Source organism: Schistocerca nitens, chromosome 6, assembly GCF_023898315.1.
Source record: "Schistocerca nitens isolate TAMUIC-IGC-003100 chromosome 6, iqSchNite1.1, whole genome shotgun sequence".
Taxonomy (NCBI): domain Eukaryota; kingdom Metazoa; phylum Arthropoda; class Insecta; order Orthoptera; family Acrididae; genus Schistocerca; species Schistocerca nitens.
The window spans coordinates 329,757,419-329,777,049 of record NC_064619.1 but is presented as its reverse complement, the minus strand read 5'-3'; the positions used below and the strand labels follow the sequence as shown (position 1 = coordinate 329,777,049).

General features: G+C 38.8%; 1 protein-coding gene across 2 annotated transcripts in view; it reads left to right on the top strand.

Annotated features, from left to right (window-relative positions):
* Positions 1 to 250: 250 nt before the first annotated feature.
* The window catches only part of LOC126263716 (uncharacterized), a 61,521-nt gene continuing 42,140 nt past the window's right edge, over positions 251 to 19,631 (top strand). Inside the window, exons 1-3 of one of the 2 annotated variants that reach the window (XM_049960860.1) lie at positions 251 to 482; positions 1,247 to 1,337; positions 9,648 to 10,300. In XM_049960860.1, coding sequence (XP_049816817.1) covers positions 401 to 482; positions 1,247 to 1,337; positions 9,648 to 10,300 — 826 coding nt within the window. In that variant the 5' untranslated portion in view covers positions 251 to 400. Of the gene's footprint in view, positions 573 to 1,246; positions 1,338 to 9,647; positions 10,301 to 19,631 lie in introns of both variants that reach the window. The other variant, XM_049960861.1, reaches the window with a different exon arrangement.

Sequence of the window (19,631 nt, the reverse complement as noted above, 5' to 3'; positions counted from 1 at the left end):
CGACTTAAGGATGCTACGCCAAAACTTGTGAAAAAGTTGTCATTGTCTGACAAACATAATGCATGTCCAATAGGACATAATCGTCAAAAGTGATTACATCACTTGGTATTTTCCTTACCAATAATTGCCGTACAAAAACGTGCATACTGCATTTGTTGTCGAATATTATTGTATATATTTATACTCTTCTGTCATCAGTGACGGTACCGTAGTGGCGCGCATGTTTAATCATAATCTCTGGTAAAGTTGGCGTTTCATTTCCCTCAATGTGCTTCGTTCTGTTAAAGACTCGACCACTGTTAACTGTATAATTTCATTTGCAGAAAAAAGTGTAGAATTTTAAAACTAAATTTTATATTACGCACTGTATTTTGTGTTTGCATGGATAGTTTTATTTGTCATGAGTAAAGGCGGTGAACAAAATGGTGTGCAGTATGTGGTATCCTTGCCAGCGCAGGAACAGCATCTGAATTTGAAAAAAGGTAGTTTTGGATTGTTTTAGCAAAAGACGTGAAATATTTAAGGAAAGGTGTCTTGTGACGTATCATATCTTGGCATGTGTTTGCGTAGAGGTATTGTTTATTTTACTTCAACTTTCATACGAAATAATTACGTCTTTTGGTGTAGAACTTAATTCGAATGTAGAGTAGGGAAATTGCACAGAAACTTCTCCGTCCGTTTTTGAACAGACACAAAATTTACCACTGTGTGACACATGCTTTAAAGTTTAATTTCTGTTGTATTTTAATTTCGAGCAGCACAAATAATTCAGTTTTCTTATAACAGCATAATTTGTTATACTTTCCCTATGGTTAGGAATCTTCCAAATGTTCCTACAGAGGCTTAGTGAATGGCTTTAATAAGTCGTAGCAACAAATATTGTAAAATATGATCCATGGGCTAATAAACAACTTCAGTAAAAATATGTAGGTGACATGATTTGTTTGAAAACTGGGCAAGAAAGCGACGTATACTTCCCTTATTTATAATATCTATATAGTTTTTGTTTATTGATGTGTAGGAAGTACATGTGATAATTTGTTGAAGGTCTATTGTAGATAAAGCAGTTTACTCGATTTTCGTGGGCCTCGTGACAACTGCAGAGCTGTTGAACAAAAAAATCACGGAAATATTGTTATTAGAATTTCAGATTGGGTGTCCAATGAGCTGCTATTCTGTAAATATATCTTAAGGCGCCCTGGACGTGCGTAGTAGTTTCATAATAAAAGTTGTATTTTGTTTACAGTCAATTTGAAGCATATTCCAACATCGGCAGTGACACAGATAGTTAAATGCACAAATCTGGTAACATTGACACATGGCTCAAATTCGTCCAGGTAAGATGCTGCCTAGGTGCTTATCATATGGCTCAAAAATTACCACCATCTTTAGTATTTCTCAGCTCAGCTTTCCTCCAACTCGTTCCTTGCTTTGTGTTTTTTCTGTTTCACTTTGATTTTACAAAAGGGTGCCAAATGTTGTAGCCTACCTATTGTTATTAGCAAAGTTGTTTGAATCATGAATACATGTTCTGTTAACCCTATGCAAGATAATTATAATGTATGTACATAAAAAGTTCAGAACAGGTTAAGGCCTACATTAATTCATAGTGTCATATATGATGATCATGTACTGCGGTGCATTATTTAATATACTAAATAAAATAAGCTTCTACCACTTTGTGGTATATACTGTTGTTATTTGATCCTATCAGAAGACAATAATGTTGAAACTAAATAGTGTATTACATGGTAAAGTTTTATTGAAGGGCAGTATACAGAGGCAAAAAATTTGTTTTATTAAGCCATGTCATTGAGGTGCCCAGTGGGTAGATCACATTATCATGTAAAGAAAAGATAACTAGCATAAAATATAGAGGATCCAATTTTGGAAGAATTTGTTAGCCCCCACGGCATGGCTCATCTGCAGTGTGATTCATCCTATCTGGGAAAGTGTTTGTACATTGAGGAGTGAAACGTGAAGCACTTGAGGCAGAAAAAAAGTAGGCCAGCAAAGAAATGCAGCTTACAAAATTCAGGATACTCTTCTTCTGATTTTTTTAATTTATAAAAAACCTTAAGACAGTAATTGCTAAGTAATGCTAATGTAAATCCCAGTACTTGCAATAATAGTGCACAAATGAAGTTGCTTGAAAGTTTGCTATCTTCAGTGTGAAAGGGAAGTTTGCAGTAGGTACTACACCATGTCTTCCCTTTACGCAGATAGACAGTTCAGTTGTGTGCCATTAGTTATTTGCCTCCACTATGTGATAAACTGGAACTTCAACAGCGACCTAGGGCAATTGATCAAAACTCTCCAGACCATCAATCTTGAAATTTTGTGAGTGAGGTAAAATGGTACTGAAGGAAGTTGGTGAGCACTGCATAGCCTATGTAACTTTCCAATAATACAGAATTATTTACACTACAAATAAGATTAATGGCTAGTGAGGAAAACTCTATGAATATAGAGCTCCTTTAACCATGTACCACATAGTGTCCACTACATTGTACAGCTGTTAATGGTTGCTTCTGTGGCATTTTCAATCAGTTATGAGGCTTCACATGTACACAGTCCACTGCAGTGGACACTCCTTAGTGATGATGTGTCCTGCATGCGTTTGCTGCCTCATGACTGACTGAAAATGCCAACAATTGATTCCCCATGTGTTCTTTGTTTTAGTCTTAAGAAATTTGCTATCACAACTGTCGCACAGTGTAATGAAGTGCTAACCCTGTTGACCTCCACAAGGTGCCTTAGATTAAGCAGCTGTTACTAAGATTGTAACACAGCTTTACCACACACTTACTCTCCTGGGAAATTTTAAGGTGCTGTAGAGTTAGCAGGAAACTAATTAAACTGTTTGTGTCCCTTCCCTGTCTCCCCAAAAGCCCACATGAACTCTCTAAAAAGTGCCAAAATCCTGTCAGTTGGCATGCTTTTATGGCCACGCTGTCTGCAAAGTGGCAAAACTGACTTGAGATAGCTAAGCTCTAGACATTATCAGTGTGTGAACTGGTCATTTTTGTTTCAAGATCTGAGATTGAGTTGCTCTGATACATGTGCTGACACTTCTGTGAGCATAGCTCTATCAACATTCAACACTGGATGTATGTCTTGCCAAACATTTTGGGTCTTGGCAGGTTAGTGCAACTTCAGTAGACTTGTCTGCAGCCTTACTGACGCTTGTGAGTTGCTTAGACATTGGTATTCTATGAGGGTGTGCTGAAAAGTTATGCCTCCAAATTTTTTGTGTGATAACTCTGAAGACTTTTAAATGAAACAGATGTTATTAACATTCTACATCTTTATTCTTCATGCATACATATTTGCAGCCTTCTGCCAGCAAAGGGTTCCAAATTGTACCAAGTAACATGTCAGTGTACAATGTGACTATGATGGTGCATAAGAAACAGTATGCTGTAATAATGTTTCAAATTCTCCTTCAACATGACAGTGCCAGACACATACAAGCACTGCGACATCTGCAATTACCCAGTGCCGTGGGTTCACTGTCATCACTCATCTTTCATACAGTCCTGATGTGGTGCCATCTGATTTACATCTGTTTCCAAAACTTAACACCTTTGATGACTTCACTTTGATAGCGATGAGGCCATCTAAGCAGAGGTGAGATTGTTTCTCTGTCAGCAAAGACATTCATTCTGTAGTGATAGTATGAACAAACTGCTCTCTCGTTGGGAGAAATGCGTTTGTCCCCAAGGTGACTTATGTTGAGAAATAAAAATGTAGACATGAATAAAGATGTAGAATGTTAATAATATTTGTTTTATTTAAAAAGCTTCCTGAGTTTCACATAAAACATTCGAAGCCATTACTTCTCAGCACGCCCTCATACATTAACGTCAGTACTCTGGAAACCACAGTGAAGTGCATGGCAGAGATGCTTCCCATTGTACCACTCATAAGACCATTCATGTATGCTGTGAGGGATGCATGGTGGATCTTTGTGGCCCCTACGTATACTCTAATATATTCTTCACTTCATATTGGTTCTCAAGACTTTTGTGATTTAGTAGGTGTCTATCTTCAAGTTCCTGACAGATCAGTTTCTTCGGCATTTCCATGAGACTGTCCCATGGCTCAAACAAACCTGTAACAATTTGTTCTATCCCCTCTTTGTCTATGTTCAATGTCTCTGGCAAAAAAAAGATTAGACAGGAAGTGCAAAATGGCAAAGCAGGAATGGCTAGACAAGAAATGCGAGGCTGTAGAAGCATGCATTACTAAGACAACAGATGTCACCTATAGGGAAAATTAAAGAGATCTTTGCAGAAAAGGGAGACAGCCATCTGAATTACGAATGTCAAAATTCAGTTGGCAAGCTGGTATTAAACAGAGGAGAGAAAGGTGGAAGGAATATGTAGAAGGGCTGTACAAGGGAAATGAACTTGAAGTTAATATTGTAGAAAGGTAAGGGGAAGTAGATGAATATGAATTGGGAGGTACGATACTGCAAGTGGAATTTGACAGAGCCTAAGTTGAAACAAGACCCCTGGAATAGACAACATTTATGGAATTAATGAGATCCTTGGGCCAGCCAACCATGACAAAACTATTCCATATGGTGTGCAAGATAGAGAGACAGAGTGAAGTGGCACAGTGGATAACAAAGTGTACTTGCATTCTGAAAGAAGACAGTTTTAAAATCCCCATCCAATGATCCAGATGAAAGTTTTCTACAATTTCCCTAAATCACTGCAGGCAAATAATGCAATGGCTTCCTTGAACAGGACAAGGCCAGTTTCCTTCCACATCCTTCCAGACTCGGAGCTTGTGCTCTGTCTCTACCATGATGTTGACGGGATGTTAAATTACAATCATCCCTCGTACTTTTTAAGATAAGTGCAAGTGAAATACTCTTGAACTTCGAAAAGAATGTAATAATTTCAGTTCCAAAGAAGATATTTACTGGCAGGTGTGAATATTACCAAACCATCATTGTAATAAGTCATGGTTGTGAAATACTGACAAAAACTGTTTATAAAAGAATGGAGGGACTGGTAGAAGCTGACGTAGGGGAAAACCAGTTTGGGTTCCGGAGAAATGTAGGAATGCCTAAGGCAATATTGACACTATCACTGAATCTTAGAAGATGGTTTAAGGAAAGGCAAATCTGCATGTAAGCATTTGCAGATTTAGATAAAGCTTTTGGCTGGAATACACTCTTGGAAACTCTGAAGGTATCAGTGATAAAATACAAGAAATGAAAGGTTATTTAAAACTTGTACTGCAGCCAGATTACACTTAGGAGTCAGACATGATAGGTAAGCAGTGGTCAAGAAGAGAGTGATAAAGAGTAATAGCCAAGCCCATATGTTGTTTAATCTGTGCATTGAGCAAGGAGTTAAAGAGACAAAGGAGAAATTTGGAATTACAATTAAGGGATAAGAAATAAAAACTAGAGGTTTTCCAATGTCATTGTAATTCAGTTAGAGGCAGAAAAGAACTTGGAAGAATAGTTGAATGGAATGGGCAATATCTTGAGAGGATATAAGATGAACCTTAACAAAAGCAAATCAAGGGTACTGGAATGAAGTTGATTTAAATCATATGATGCAGGGGGTATTAGATTAGGAAATGATACACTGAATTTTGCTATTTGGGCACAAAATAACCGATGGTGACTAAAATAAAGAGGGTATAAAATGCAAACCAGCTATAGCATGAAAATTACTTCTGGAAAAGAGGAATTTGTTGTCGTCTAATATACAGCGTGTTACAAAAAGGTACGGCCAAACTTTCAGGAAACATTCCTCACACACAAAGAAAGAAACTGTGTTATGTGGACATCTCCGGAAACGCTTACTTTCCATGTTAGAGCTCATTTTATTACTTCTCTTCAAATCACATTAATCATGGAATGGAAACACACAGCAACAGAATGTACCAGCGTGATTTCAAACACTTTGTTACAGGAAATGTTCAAAATGACCTCCGTTAGCGAGGATACATGCATCCACCCTCCGTCGCATGGAATCCCTGATGCGCTGATGCAGCCCTGGAGAATGGCGTATTGTATCACAGCCATCTACAATACAAGCACGAAGAGTCTCTACATTTGGTACTGGGGTTGCGTAGACAAGAGCTTTCAAATGCCCCCATAAATGAAAGTCAAGAGGGTTGAGGTCAGGAGAGCGTGGAGGCCATGGAATTGGACCGCCTCTACCAATCCATCGATCACCGAATCTGTTGTTGAGATGCATACGAACACTTCGACTGAAATGTGCAGAAGCTCCATCGTGCATGAACCACATGTTGTGTCGTACTTGTAAAGGCACCTGTTCTAGCAGCACAGGTAGAGTATCCCGTATGAAATCATGATAATGTGCTCCATTGAGCGTAGGTGGAAGAACATGGGGCCCAATCAAGAAATCACCAACAATGCCTGCCCAAATGTTCACAGAAAATCTGTGTTGATGACGTGATTGCACAATTGCGTGCGGATTCTCGTCAGCCCACACATGTTGATTGTGGAAATTTACAATTTGATCATGTTGGAATGAAGCCTCATCAGTAAAGAGAACATTTGCACTGAAATGAGGATTGACACATTGTTGGATGAACCATTCGCAGAAGTGTACCCGTGGAGGCCAATGAGCTGCTGATAGTGCCTGCACACGCTGTACATGGTACGGAAACAACTGGTTCTCCTGTAGCACTCTCCATACAGTTATGTGGTCAACGTTACCTTGTACAGCAGCAACTTCTCTGACGCTGACATTAGGGTTATTTTCAACTGCACAAAGAATTGCCTCGTCCATTGCAGGTGTCCTCATCGTACTAGGTCTTCCCCAGTCGCGAGTCATAGGCTGGAATGTTCCGTGCTCCCTAAGATGCCGATCAATTGCTTCGAACGTCTTCCTGTCGGGACACCTTAGTTCTGGAAATCTGTCTCGATACAAACGTACCGCGCCGCGGCTATTGCCCCATGCTAATCCATACATCAAATGGGCATCTGTTAACTCCGCATTTGTAAACATTGCACTGACTGCAAAACCACGTTCGTGATGAATTTGATGCTACGTACTGTAGAGCAATGAGTTGCATGTCAACACAAGCACCGAAGTCAACATTACCTTCCTTCAATCGGGGCAACTGGCGGTGAATCGAGGAAGTACAGTACATACTGACGAAACTAAAATGAGCTCTAACATGGTAATTAAGCGTTTCCGGACACATGTCCACATAACATATTTTCTTTATTTGTGTGTGAGGAATGTTTCCTGAAAGTTTCGCTGTACCTTTTTGTAACACCCTGTAAATATAAGTTTTGCAAGTGCTTTTCTAAAGATATTTGCCGGGTGTGTAGCAAACTTAATTGCTGGTATCAAATATACCGAGGAATTTCAACAGCACTGTAGTATCTCACATGTTCAGTGGCTTTATTAATGTTTTCTCAGTAAGGGACAGTAAAGAAAGAAGAAGCTATCCAGCATATACATCAATAGCTATATGCAGCCATAAAAAAGTAATATAATGATAACTGCAGTACAGAACTGATGGGAAATAATGTACAAGGTTTGTAACTTTAATACTGGCAACTATTTATTTACAGCTTGTACAAAATAAATGTGTGTTTCAAGGTTTTACTGACCTTCAAAGTAGTCACCAGCATTGTGTATAATCTGTTGCCAGCGATGTGGAAGTCGTAGGATACTCTTAGCAGTGCCAGTTGTGGTGACAGTTCGAGTGGCATGGTTTATTGCCCAACAAATTTGCAGCAGTTCTGAATCGAGTGCCGTGAAGCGTTTCCTTCAGTTTAGAAATAGAGTTGAACTCACGAGGGCTTAAGTCAGGGGAGTGCAGTAGGTAGTATAGTAGTAAGCAGCCCTTTCAGTCAAACAAAGCAGTAACAGCTTGCACTGTTGTGCTTGAGCCTTGTCCTGCAAAATAATGGTCAGGTCCTGCAGAAAGTATCATCACTTCTGTCTCTATGCTGTTCATTTGCGGGCGACTACTTTGAAATACGTATCTGTTTTTTACAAGCTGTAAATAAATAGCTGCCACTATTAAAGTTCCAACCCTCATTTATATAAAAGGCAAAGCATTGACTTGACTCATCATCGCCCAGCCCAAACTGCTAAGTATAGAAACTTAAAATTTGCAGGTGTGTATCTTATACTGTAGGTGTCGTTACAAAGGGATTTTTCGAAAATCCAGCCCTAATAGGTTGAAATAGGGGCAAAGGGTTTTTGTTTTAAGAATAATCAAGCTATTAAGGCAATTTTGCAGCTAGACCTGTGAAAATTGGTATTTGGTCTCTTGGTCAGAAATAAAGAAATATGTGTTTCAGCATTTTTTGGAATTTGATCCAATGGGGGTGAAATAGTGGGTGAAAGTTTTTTTAAATATATAACCAATAAGGAACTGTTAAAGTATTTTTAAGATAGCATCATTGTGCAAGCATTTTTGAAGCTAAATGTATGAAAATTTGTATTTGGCTTCTCTGTTACAAGTAAAACAGAAGCATGCATAGTCCCCCTTAAACATCCCAACAACCACCACCAGAAGCATGCAATTCTTTTTGGAAATTCATCTCCTAAGGGGGTGAAATAGGAGCTGACATGTTTCATAAAAATATTTCACTGTGAAAGCATTTTTGAAGTTAAATCTTTGAAGATTGGTGTTTGACATCTCAATTAAAGATGAAAAATTAATAAGTTTTTCACTGTTTTTGGAAATTCAGCCTCTAAGCAGATGGAATTGTCAGACTGATTCACTGACTCATCTTCGCCCAGTCCAAAGTGCTAAGGATAGAAAACTGAAGTTTGGAGAGGATGTGGATCTTCTACTGTAGGCTCCACTTAAGAAGGAATTGTCCAAAATTCCACACCTAAGGGGCCTCAAATAGGGGATGAAAGCTTTTTGAAAGTGACACTAGTAAGAGAATTTTGAAGCTAGAACTGCATAAACGTGGCATTTAGTTTCTCGGTCAGAAAAGAAAATAATGTGTGTTTGGTATATGATTTCTTGATTAAAAAAAAAAAAAAAAAAAAGTTTGTTTGTGGAAATTCAACCACTAAGGGAATGCAATAGGAGATGAAAATTTTTAAGAAAATATTTCGTTACATTAAAAAAAATTTAAAGCAAAATTTATGAAAATTGGTGTTTCACATCTTGGTTAGATATAAAGAAATATTTGTTAGGGGATGAAAGTCACTATAGAAATATCTCCACAAGAATGCAAAAGGCATGATTAACAAAAACTTTGGACTCCAGCTACCAGAATCGCTTTTTGGTCAGAAGTACATTCGGAAAAGACCATGCTTATGTGGCCTTAATTAGTGCGAAAAGCTTAAAAGGTGTTGTAATTTGTGAACAACATAAAAATTTGATTAACCATGAACAAAAAAGTCTCTGCAGACCATGCAGTCTATGGGAGTGAAGCAGTGGACACTATGCCAGTAATCCATAAGAAAATAGTGTTCTTTCTAACATAACTGTACATCCTTTTTAGAGATCTAGTAAACAACTGAAAAATAAAATCTACACAGTTCACTGTGTTTGACTTCTTTATGATGTGACACAAATTGTGTTTGCAACAAAACTGCAAATAAGTGAATTTATTAAGTAACACATTCCTGTATTTTATTGCTGATAATATTTCTTCCTTTTGTTTTCAGTGCAAACATTAAAAGGAGTATTGACAATAATGAAAAGTTAACAGTAGTATCAGAAATTGATCATCAAGGTGAAGTTAGTGGAGATTTGCGTGAAAATGAAGTGCTTCATATAGAACAAGTGCCAAAGAGATTGAAGACTGATGTATCAATGCAAAGTTTAAGAAAAAATGTGAGAGATGAAACAGATGCAAGGTCTGACATAATAACTAATGATAAAATATCAGATGGTATCGGAACTGATGATGAATGGGATGAAGATACTTTGGAAGAGTTTGATGATGTAAGTGATACTTACATTAACAGACCATCACAATTTAAAACAGGAAGAAAAAGAAGCACATCAAAGGATGAAGCGCACTACTATACCAGTAGTAATTCATTTAAGTCCAGAAGAATACGTGACAGTGTAGACAAAAAGAAAGGCAAACCAAAGTTATTCCGATCTGAGTGGTTGAATATTGATATATTTAGAGATTGGTTAGCTAGAGATCCAACTAACCCAAGCAAAGCAAGGTGCTTAGCATGTAATACAACAATGAATGCAGGTAAAAGTGAACTTGAGAAACATGCTACTGGGGCAAGGCATTGTCAAAATGTTCAAGTTATGCAGAATCAGCAGGTGCTTCTGTATCAAGAAGGTGATGAAGTGTCAGGTAGGCATTAGACATAAAGTTAAGAAAACATAGTAATAACTGTTACATCCATTATGGACTGTGTTGTGAGGACTTTGACTGCTAATCTTAAAAATATTACAGTTTCTGTGCCAGTCATAATATTTTTAATGTCTACTAAGCAATTAGACGACTACGCCACCATCAAATGGTAGGCATCTTCTACTTAACTCTTTTAGATGTAAATCACTGATCTCTTGCAACAGCATGTGTGATGACCAAAAGCTTATGTTGTCTTGGATGTGTTAGAAATAAGCATACATTAGTATCCTCCAATTTGTGTAACATTGCATATGCTTTTACCTTTATATGAATTGACATAATTTAAGTTTGGAAAGTAAACTAACTGTTTTGTTGAACTAATATTTCTTTATTATGAACCAGTTTCCAGCTTATTTGGCCAAGACTTGGTGTATGAGAAATCAAACTTTTAAAACGAAAGATATTATTAGCAACCAGAATTTTTGGTCATTACGTAGGATGTGTTGAGAGCTCTTCACTTGGGTCACATATTAATTGTTTTGCATTAGGTATGCCTTAGTTTGGAACAACTTGATGGGAAAGAGGTCGAGAGTGGATAAATTGCAATGTAAATAGTTGTCATTGTACAAGAGATTTTTCAGTGCCAGTATCATATTTGTTCTAATTGCTAACATACAGAATAATATTATGAAAAGGATAGTTGCTACTTACCATATAGTGGAGATGCTGAATCACAGATAGGCGCAACAGAAAGACTGTCACAAATTAAGCTTTCAGCCTATAAGGCCTTTGTCAAAAAGAGATCAGTCTCACACACACACACACACACACACACACACACACACACACACACACACACACACACTGCAGGGATGAGGTCGAGAGAGCATAAGGCAGCTAGGTGTAGGCAGGAGGTTAGATGGAGGCCAGGGGAGAAGGGGTGGTACCAGAAAAGGAGAGAAGTAAAAAGACTGGTGCCTTGGTGGAATAAAGGGCTGTGTAGTGCTGGAATGGGGACAGGGAAGGGGCCAGATGGGTCAGGACAATAACCAACTAAGGTTGAGGCCAAGAGGGTTATGGGAATATAGGATATATTGCAAGCAGAGTTCCCATCTATGCAGTTCAGAAAAACTGGTGTTGTTAGGAAGGATCCATATGGCACAGGCTGTGAAGCAGTCATTGAAATGAAGAATGTCATGTTGGGTGGTGTGCTCAGCAGCAGGGTGGCCCAGCTGTCATGCTTAAGTATAATGCAGCACAGTGGTTGAGAAAGAGGCAGAAAGCGTGTGTGAATGACAGCAGTTGAGATTATGGAGACTAGAGCAAATGAGTGTGCACAGCGTGCTTCAGCAGTGGACACGAAATCAATACCTCTTGTGGCGGCACTATGGTCGGCAACATCTGAGACGTACACTCATGCCCATAAATTAAGGATAATGCTGATACATGGTGAAACAACACTCTGGTGGGCGGTTTGCGGGTTTAAATCGCCTCTGGGTATGACCATGCTGTGCATTTGACCTACGTTGTTGGTGCATGTCAGAGTACGGTGCAGCGAGTAAGTGTGCAGACATTCTCAGATGTGCTAATGGTGACTGTGTTGAAAATGGCTCAAAGAACACACGTTATGAGGGGTAGAATACTAGGGTGATTGGAGGCTGGTCAAACACAGCAAGTCATAGCATGGGCTCTCTGTGTGCCACAAAGTGTAATCTCAAGATTATGGCAATGATTCCAGCAGACAGGAAACATGTCCAGGTGCTACAGTACGGGACGTTCACAGTGTACAACACCACAAGAAGACCGATATCTCACCATCAGTGCCCACAGACGGCCATGGAGTACTGCATGTAGCCTTGCTCGGGACCTTGCCGCAGCCACTATAACAGTTGTCTCCAGACACGCAGTCTACAGACGACTGAATGGACATGGTTTATTCATCCGGAGACCTGCAAGGTGCATTCCACTGACCTCTGGTCACAGGAGATCCCGTATAAAGCATGGTGTCAAGAACACAGTAATTCGTCATTGGAACAGTGGTCCCACGTTACGTTCATGGACAAGTCCAGGCATAGTCAGAACAGTGATTCTCGCCGGGTTTTCATCTGGCGTGAACCAGGAACCAGATACCAACCCCTTAATGTCCTTGAAAGCAACCTGTATGGAGGTTGTGGTTTGATGGTGCCGGGTGGGATTATGATTGGTGCATGTACATCCCTGCATGTCTTTGACAGAGGAACTGTAACAGGTCAGGTGTAACGGGACGTCATTTTGCACCAATATGTCTGCCTGTTCAAGGACGTTGTGGGTCCCACCTTCCGCCTGATGGATAACAACACATGGCCCCACCGAGCTGCCATCGTGGAGAATTACCTTGAAACAGAATATATCAGCTGAATGGAGTGGCCTGCCTGTTCTCCAGACCTAAACTCTATTGAGCATGTCTAGGATGCTCACGGTCAATGTACCGCTGCACGTCTTCAAACCCCTACGACACTTCAGGAGCCAGGAGCTCCGACAGGCACTGGTGCAAGAATGGGAAGCTATACCCCAGCAGCTGCTCGACCATCTGATCCAGAGTGTGACAACCTGTTGAGTGGCCTATGTACGTGTGCTTGGTGATCATATCCCATATTGATGTCGGGGTACATGCCCAGGAAACAGTGGCGTTTTGTAGCACATATGTTTCGGGATGGTTTTCTCAACTTACCACCAATACTGTGGACTTACAGATTTGTGTTGTGTGTGTTCCCTATGTGCCTGTGCTGGTAGCGCCAGTTTTGTGTAGTGCCACATTGTGTGGCACCACATTCTGCAATTATCCTTAATTTATGAGCATGAGTGTGTTTTTATTTATAGAGGGAAACATTCCACGTGGGAAAAATATATCTAAAAACAAAGATGATGTGACTTACCAAACGAAAGCTCTGGCAGATCGATAGACACACAAACATACACACAAAATTTTAACTTTCGCAACCAACGGTTGCTTCGTCAGGAAAGAGGGAAGGAGAGGGAAAGACGAAAGGATGTGGGTTTTAAGGGAGAGGGTAAGGAGTCATTCCAATCCCGGGAGCGGAAAGACTTACCTTAAGGGGAAAAAAAGGATGGGTATACACTCGCACACACGCACATATCCATCCACACACATACAGACACAAGCAGACATTTGTAAAGGCAAAGAGTTTGGGCAGAGATGTCAGTCGAGGCGGAAGTACAGAGGCAAAGATGTTGTTGAAAGACAGGTGAGGTAACGGGAAAGAGCTTCATACTGCGCAAGCGCTAAACACTATTGTACAAAATTGTTGAGCCTTTCGTGGCCACTTGTTGACAAACTGCCTATTGGCTTCTGTCTCGGGTTCTTCGGCCGACGTTCATCTAATGATTTTCCTGACGTTTCGCCAGCACGAGTGGCTGGCATTGTCAAAGCTTCACCCTCCAGTTCACCACCGGCAATGGAGGGTGAAGCTTTGACAATGCCAGCCACTCGTGCTGGCGAAACGTCAGGAAAATCATTAGATGAACGTCGGCCGAAGAACCCGAGACAGAAGCCAATAGGCAGTTTGTAAACACTATTGTACTGGTATTGGTGGATGTTGCATATCTTTGCGCCGCTCGCGGTAGAACACAGAACTATCAAAAGAACGGATTTCAAGTATGCTGGTACTACCTATACTCCTATCCTGTGCACACTCTATTCTGCATGGTTAAGATTATAACATGGCCAGGTAACTGATGGCCTATGTAGCAGCATAATCTACTCTTTAAAATTGTAAAGTAAGTTGTAATTGTCTTTCTAAAGTACCATGAAATGAACAAGAACATCAATCATTAAGAATTGGTGCTTATATTCATTCTAGAATGCCAAAAGAAAACACTAAATGATATCAACAAAAATATGTGAAATGTTGGGAGACTGATCCAGAACTCCCTTTTTTTTTAATTGGTACAAAAATTGTACATAGTAAATCGCATTCTAGTTGAAATATTATATTCTCCTTATCATACTCTGTCCGAGAAAAAGAATAACTGAATGTGATCATGGACAATGGGGATATTTCTATCAGCACAGCATTTTAAATATTTTCATGCTTGCACATGTGACTTTTGATACGGAGGTTGTGTGAAAGCTCATTTTAGCTAATATTTTTGCATTTATTCCGTTCCCCAGGCAGTTGAGGAGGTCTTTGCAACTCGTTAAAAAATTGCCTAAAACTTGTCAATCTGGTTTAATTTGCACTGATAAATACCATTATATATTATTGAATATCATATTATTTATATTACAGGTTAGATAGGACCTGATCCAAATGATTCATGCTCCGCGACTTGCAAATACTGTCAAATTACATTAAAAGCGCACAAAAAGGATCTCGTGGGTCGTGCAAAGACTGATAAACATAAGAAGGCTGTAGCACTGATAAACATAAGAAGGCTGTAGCACTTTGAGAAATCTGCAAAGTCATGCAAAACTTTGACTTCAACATTCAAATCAGTTTTGTCAGAAACAACCAAGGTCTCTGAATTGAAAATTGCTGCATTCATCTCAGAGCACAGTTCATTACAGACTGTGGACCACATGATTGAGATACTACCACAGCTATACCCTTCGTCTCCAGCAATTTTGGATCTAAAACTCCATTGTACTAAATGTTCGATGTTAATTAAAAATGTGCTTGGTCCATGCATACTTCAGGATGAGAGCAGTGATCTTTTAATGCAAAAAGTTTTGTGTGTTATGCTGCGATTTTTCTGTGCAAAGAAAAAGGCACTGATCACAACTTTTCACAGGTTGATAAAAATAATTGATGCTGTTGCAAAAAGTATGCACGGTGCCATTAAAACTCAAAAGGAGGTGGTTTGTCAGTTGAAAATATGGTTGGGATTGCCATTGATGGTGTGTGTGTGTGTGTGTGTGTGTGTGTGTGTGTGTGTGTGTGTGTGTGTGTCATGGTTGGGAAACACAGTTCACTCATGTCTCTGTTTAAAAATGAAATAAGTGACATAACTGTATGGGGTGTGTTTGTCATTCACTCCATCTATGCACTGAAAAGGCATCGGAGAGATTACCACGTCAGTGGAATTCTTAGTACAGGAAACACATAATTGGTTTTCCTGTAGCCCTAAACGAAGAGAAAAGTATAAGATATTGTACCAAACTATGAATGGTACTGGAAAACCAAAAAAGATTCAAGGCCTTAGTGGAACATGTTGGCTTGCACGGTCCGAGTCAATTAACAGAATATTATATCAGTGGAAAGAACTACAACTGCTATTTCCAATTGCTAAATTGGAAGATAAATGCTTTATGGCTGAACAGCTTTACGAAAGCTTTCTTGGTCTTCTTAAAATTTGGACTGAAAACTATAATGCGACTGAATTTAATTTTCCAAAGTGACCACGTGGAACCTACTAAGTTGCTCAAAGATCTCTTTTTGATGTTCAATAGTTTACTACAAAAACTTATTGTACCATTGAGCCTACAGAAAGTGAGTGACAGAGAATTAGCAGATTTTGATTTTGAGTCCCATCTAATGTATACGTCAGCAGTGTATTTTAGCTCTGAGTTTCATTCCATTGCACAAAATATCAACGAAAAACTCTTACCAGATGTCAAAGAACAGGCAAGAAGTTTCTCTGGACTTAGGGGCGAGAAATTCAAAAAAGATTGCCAGATAATTTGTCTATTCTGAAGACGGTGGACAATCTTCACCCTCAAGTTGCATTGTCTCAAATAAAAAAGTGTGTTTCTGGCATTTTCACTAAAATTTACAGAACTTGCTTATATGGCAACAAGAATGAAATAAAATTGGACTTGAATTGGTTGCAAAATAATGTAACCAACTCCATTGAATTTTATACCGAAGTATTTCAACATTGTGATTCCTCTGGAGAAAAGCGTTTTGGAAATATAGCCAAATTTTTAATGGCACTACTCACGCTACCAATATCAAACGCAAGTGTCAAACATGCTTTTTCGACATACAGTGTAATTAAAAATAAATTATGCAATAATCTGTCTTTTGAAGTACTTAGAAGTATCATGATGGTAAGATTTACATTGCAAAGAGACTGCAGTTTGTGTGTCAAATTTGTTCCATCCACTCGTATGCTTGAATTATTCACCGTCAATATGTATGATCACAAACATGCAGGCAATTGTAAAACTCAACATGATACTCAAGCATTTGACGAAATATTCAATGTTTTGTAAGGCAAAATGAGAGCACATTTTTATCATTCCCGAAATATTTTTGTTTCGTGTTAAATTAGAAGAATTTGTACTGTGCATTATTTTTTTCCCCTTATCATTATTGTTTTAACTTTCAGATTTACTAACCCCTAAGTTAGTTAACAAACAGCATTCTTGAGTTTTTCAAATAATGAATCACACATACTTACATAAAAATGTCTATTTTTATATAAATGAACGTCATCACAAAGAATTAGTTGAAAAAATTCGCCATTGTCTGTTTATCATAATAGGGTATGTAGATTGTAAGTTGCATTGTTTGAAATAAGACTATGTAAATAAAATCATCATTTCTTCCTACCCGAATGTTTTTTATTAATATTTCAATGTTTATATCAAACACAGATGCCTATTTGGAATTTTAGGGGGTTTGAAGGAAGATTTAGGGGGATTTCGAATTGATCCCAGGGGGAACGTTTTTTAAGAGTTGGCAACACTAGTTTCATCAAGGTTAATACACTGTAGAACTACCTTCTCCTCTTGTATCATGCATCTTTATAAAAAATGTTCTTAGTGCTGCTTCTGTGTCTCTTCTTTCCATTAAAAACTCTCTTCTTAACATGTTTAAAACCAATGTATTAATAATTCTTTACACTGACGAACCGCTACCTTCGAAACCAATTTGCTCAGGCATAATTGCAACAAGTTTTTGTGATATTGGGTATTCCCTTCTTATACAGGGTGTAAATTTTATGTTGACAAACCAGAATAACTCTAAAAATAAGCTTCACACGAAAAAAATGTGTAGAATCTAAAGTTGATTGTTTTTGGGGGGGACATCTGCTGGTGCTAAAATTAGCCCACCACCCCAGCCCCCTGGGGGTGAGGTGGGAGGAAACTTAAAAATTTCAAATGGGAACCCCCATTTTTTATTGCAAAATCAGAATCTACATTTAAAAAAACTGCGTACATTTTATCTTCAACATTTGTTTTGATTTTCGGTAGTTGGCGCTTTTATTTAAAAAAAATCCATGTTCTCATTTTTGCGTGGAAAATATTTATGGATAAATAAAAAACGCTTATTTACTTCGTAAATTTTTATTCGCTAAAACTAAAACTCACCCTCTCTCCGCATAGGATGGGGTTTGAGAGAGAGGAATTAAGAGTTTTACAAATGTTGACCCAAATATTAATTTTTTCCACAGATTCAGATAAGTTTTGTTTGTCTCTTGGTCATGAGGCCATACAACTTTTAATTAGCAAACAAATAATCTGACTAGCTAGCTAACTAACTAACCATACACCCTACTTACTAACGAGTGAACTCATTGACTAACAGAGTAAACAAACTAAAAGACTAACTGAGGAAAAGACTAACCCACTCGCTAACTAAAGATGAATGTATTCCCGTTTAATATTTGGTTTCCTGAAAAGGAACAATTTGTTTTCAATGAATTTTGGGGTGTTTGTTTCCAGTGAGTCCCCTCGCCTCTCACTTTCGGCCTGCTTGTTGTCTGTAAATCCCTTGCATCTCACCGTTTTATGAAATCAAATGTTCAGAGTGATGACCTCCAACTTCGATGCATTTATTGACTCGTGCTGTAAATCCCTGCATACATCTTGATAACATGTCTGGTGTAATTGCAGCGCAAGCATCTCTTATTCTTTGCATCATGTTTTCGGGAGTGGTAGGCGTTTCCTGATAAACGATACCTTTTAGATAACCCCATAAGAAAAAATCTGGCAAGATAAGGTCAGGTGATATGGCTGGCCAATTCACAGGACCTGCCCTGCCGATCCAGCGACCATGGTAAAGTCGATCTAGTACATTGTGCACTACTAATGAATAATGCACTGGACAACCATCATGTTGAAACCACATGTTTTGTTGAAGTGCGATGCTCAGGTCTTCAAGTAGATCTTGCAGTTCACTTTCAAGTAGGTTTTGATATTTGTTGCCATTCAAATTACCGTCGATGAAATATGGACCGATCAGTTTATCGCCAATTATACCATACCAAACATTGACTGACAAAGGTCGCTGATGGTTGACTTCTCGAAACCAGTGTGGGTTCTGTTCACTACAGTGCTGCATGTTATGGCTATTAACTTCACCGTGGTTTGTGAATGTTGCTTCATCGGAGAAAAGTACTCTGGCAAAAAAAGTTTTGGTTTGTTTGCATCTGCTGAACTGCCCAGTGACAAAACGTTAGACGGTTTTGGAAGTCATCGCCATGTAGTTCCTGATGCATGGATACATGGTATGGATGAAATTTGTGAGCTTCAGGATTTTCCAAACACTCATGTGTGAAATTCCTGATTGCCTTGCTATTTCTCTTGTGCTTGCATGTGGATTATGAGCCACAGCAGCTAGGATTGCCACTTGATTGTTCTCTCCACAAATAGTAGCTGCACGGGTTCTTTATTTCTGGTTCACACTACCTTATGCAGGAAATTGTTTAATAACTCTAACAAAACAGGACCACAATTGCACTTGCCCAGGAAAAAGGTGCAGATAATGCGCGACTGCATCGTCAAAATTTCTCCCACTTTCTCCAAAAATATACACCATCTCAAGTTTTTCGTCCACAGAAAGATAATTCATAATGACATATGCCACCTATTAATCTCAAGAGGGGAAAGATAGGGGGTGGTGAGAAAGGCAGGTTAGAATTTCTATGAGCAAGAAACGGCCCGCTTGCCGTTATTCCGCTTAGCAATACTAACTCAATGTCAAACACGACTGGTAGCGAGCATAAGCCGTGAACGCAGTCACACAAGGTAATCAAACATAAGTCACCCAAAAGACAATCGTTATAAATGATGTATTGCTGTCTGAATGCTCAGATGGGTAAAAGATACAGTGTGTTTATTACATTAATACTTATAATTTCTAAAGCCCAGTCTTATTACAAGAAAGGGCAAATTTCTCGTCCTGCGCCACCTATCGGTGGCACTCCGAAACATTACGCCACTCATCAGCAAGGGCTGGATAAGAGCATCGATTATCGATTAGGACTGAGTGGGATATTGATTATCATATATAATTCTAAAAATGTAAATGACATAACAGCCACGATATTCTGAAAGAAAGTAAAGGTGTGAACAATATGTGATTTTAGTCAATAAATTTATGAA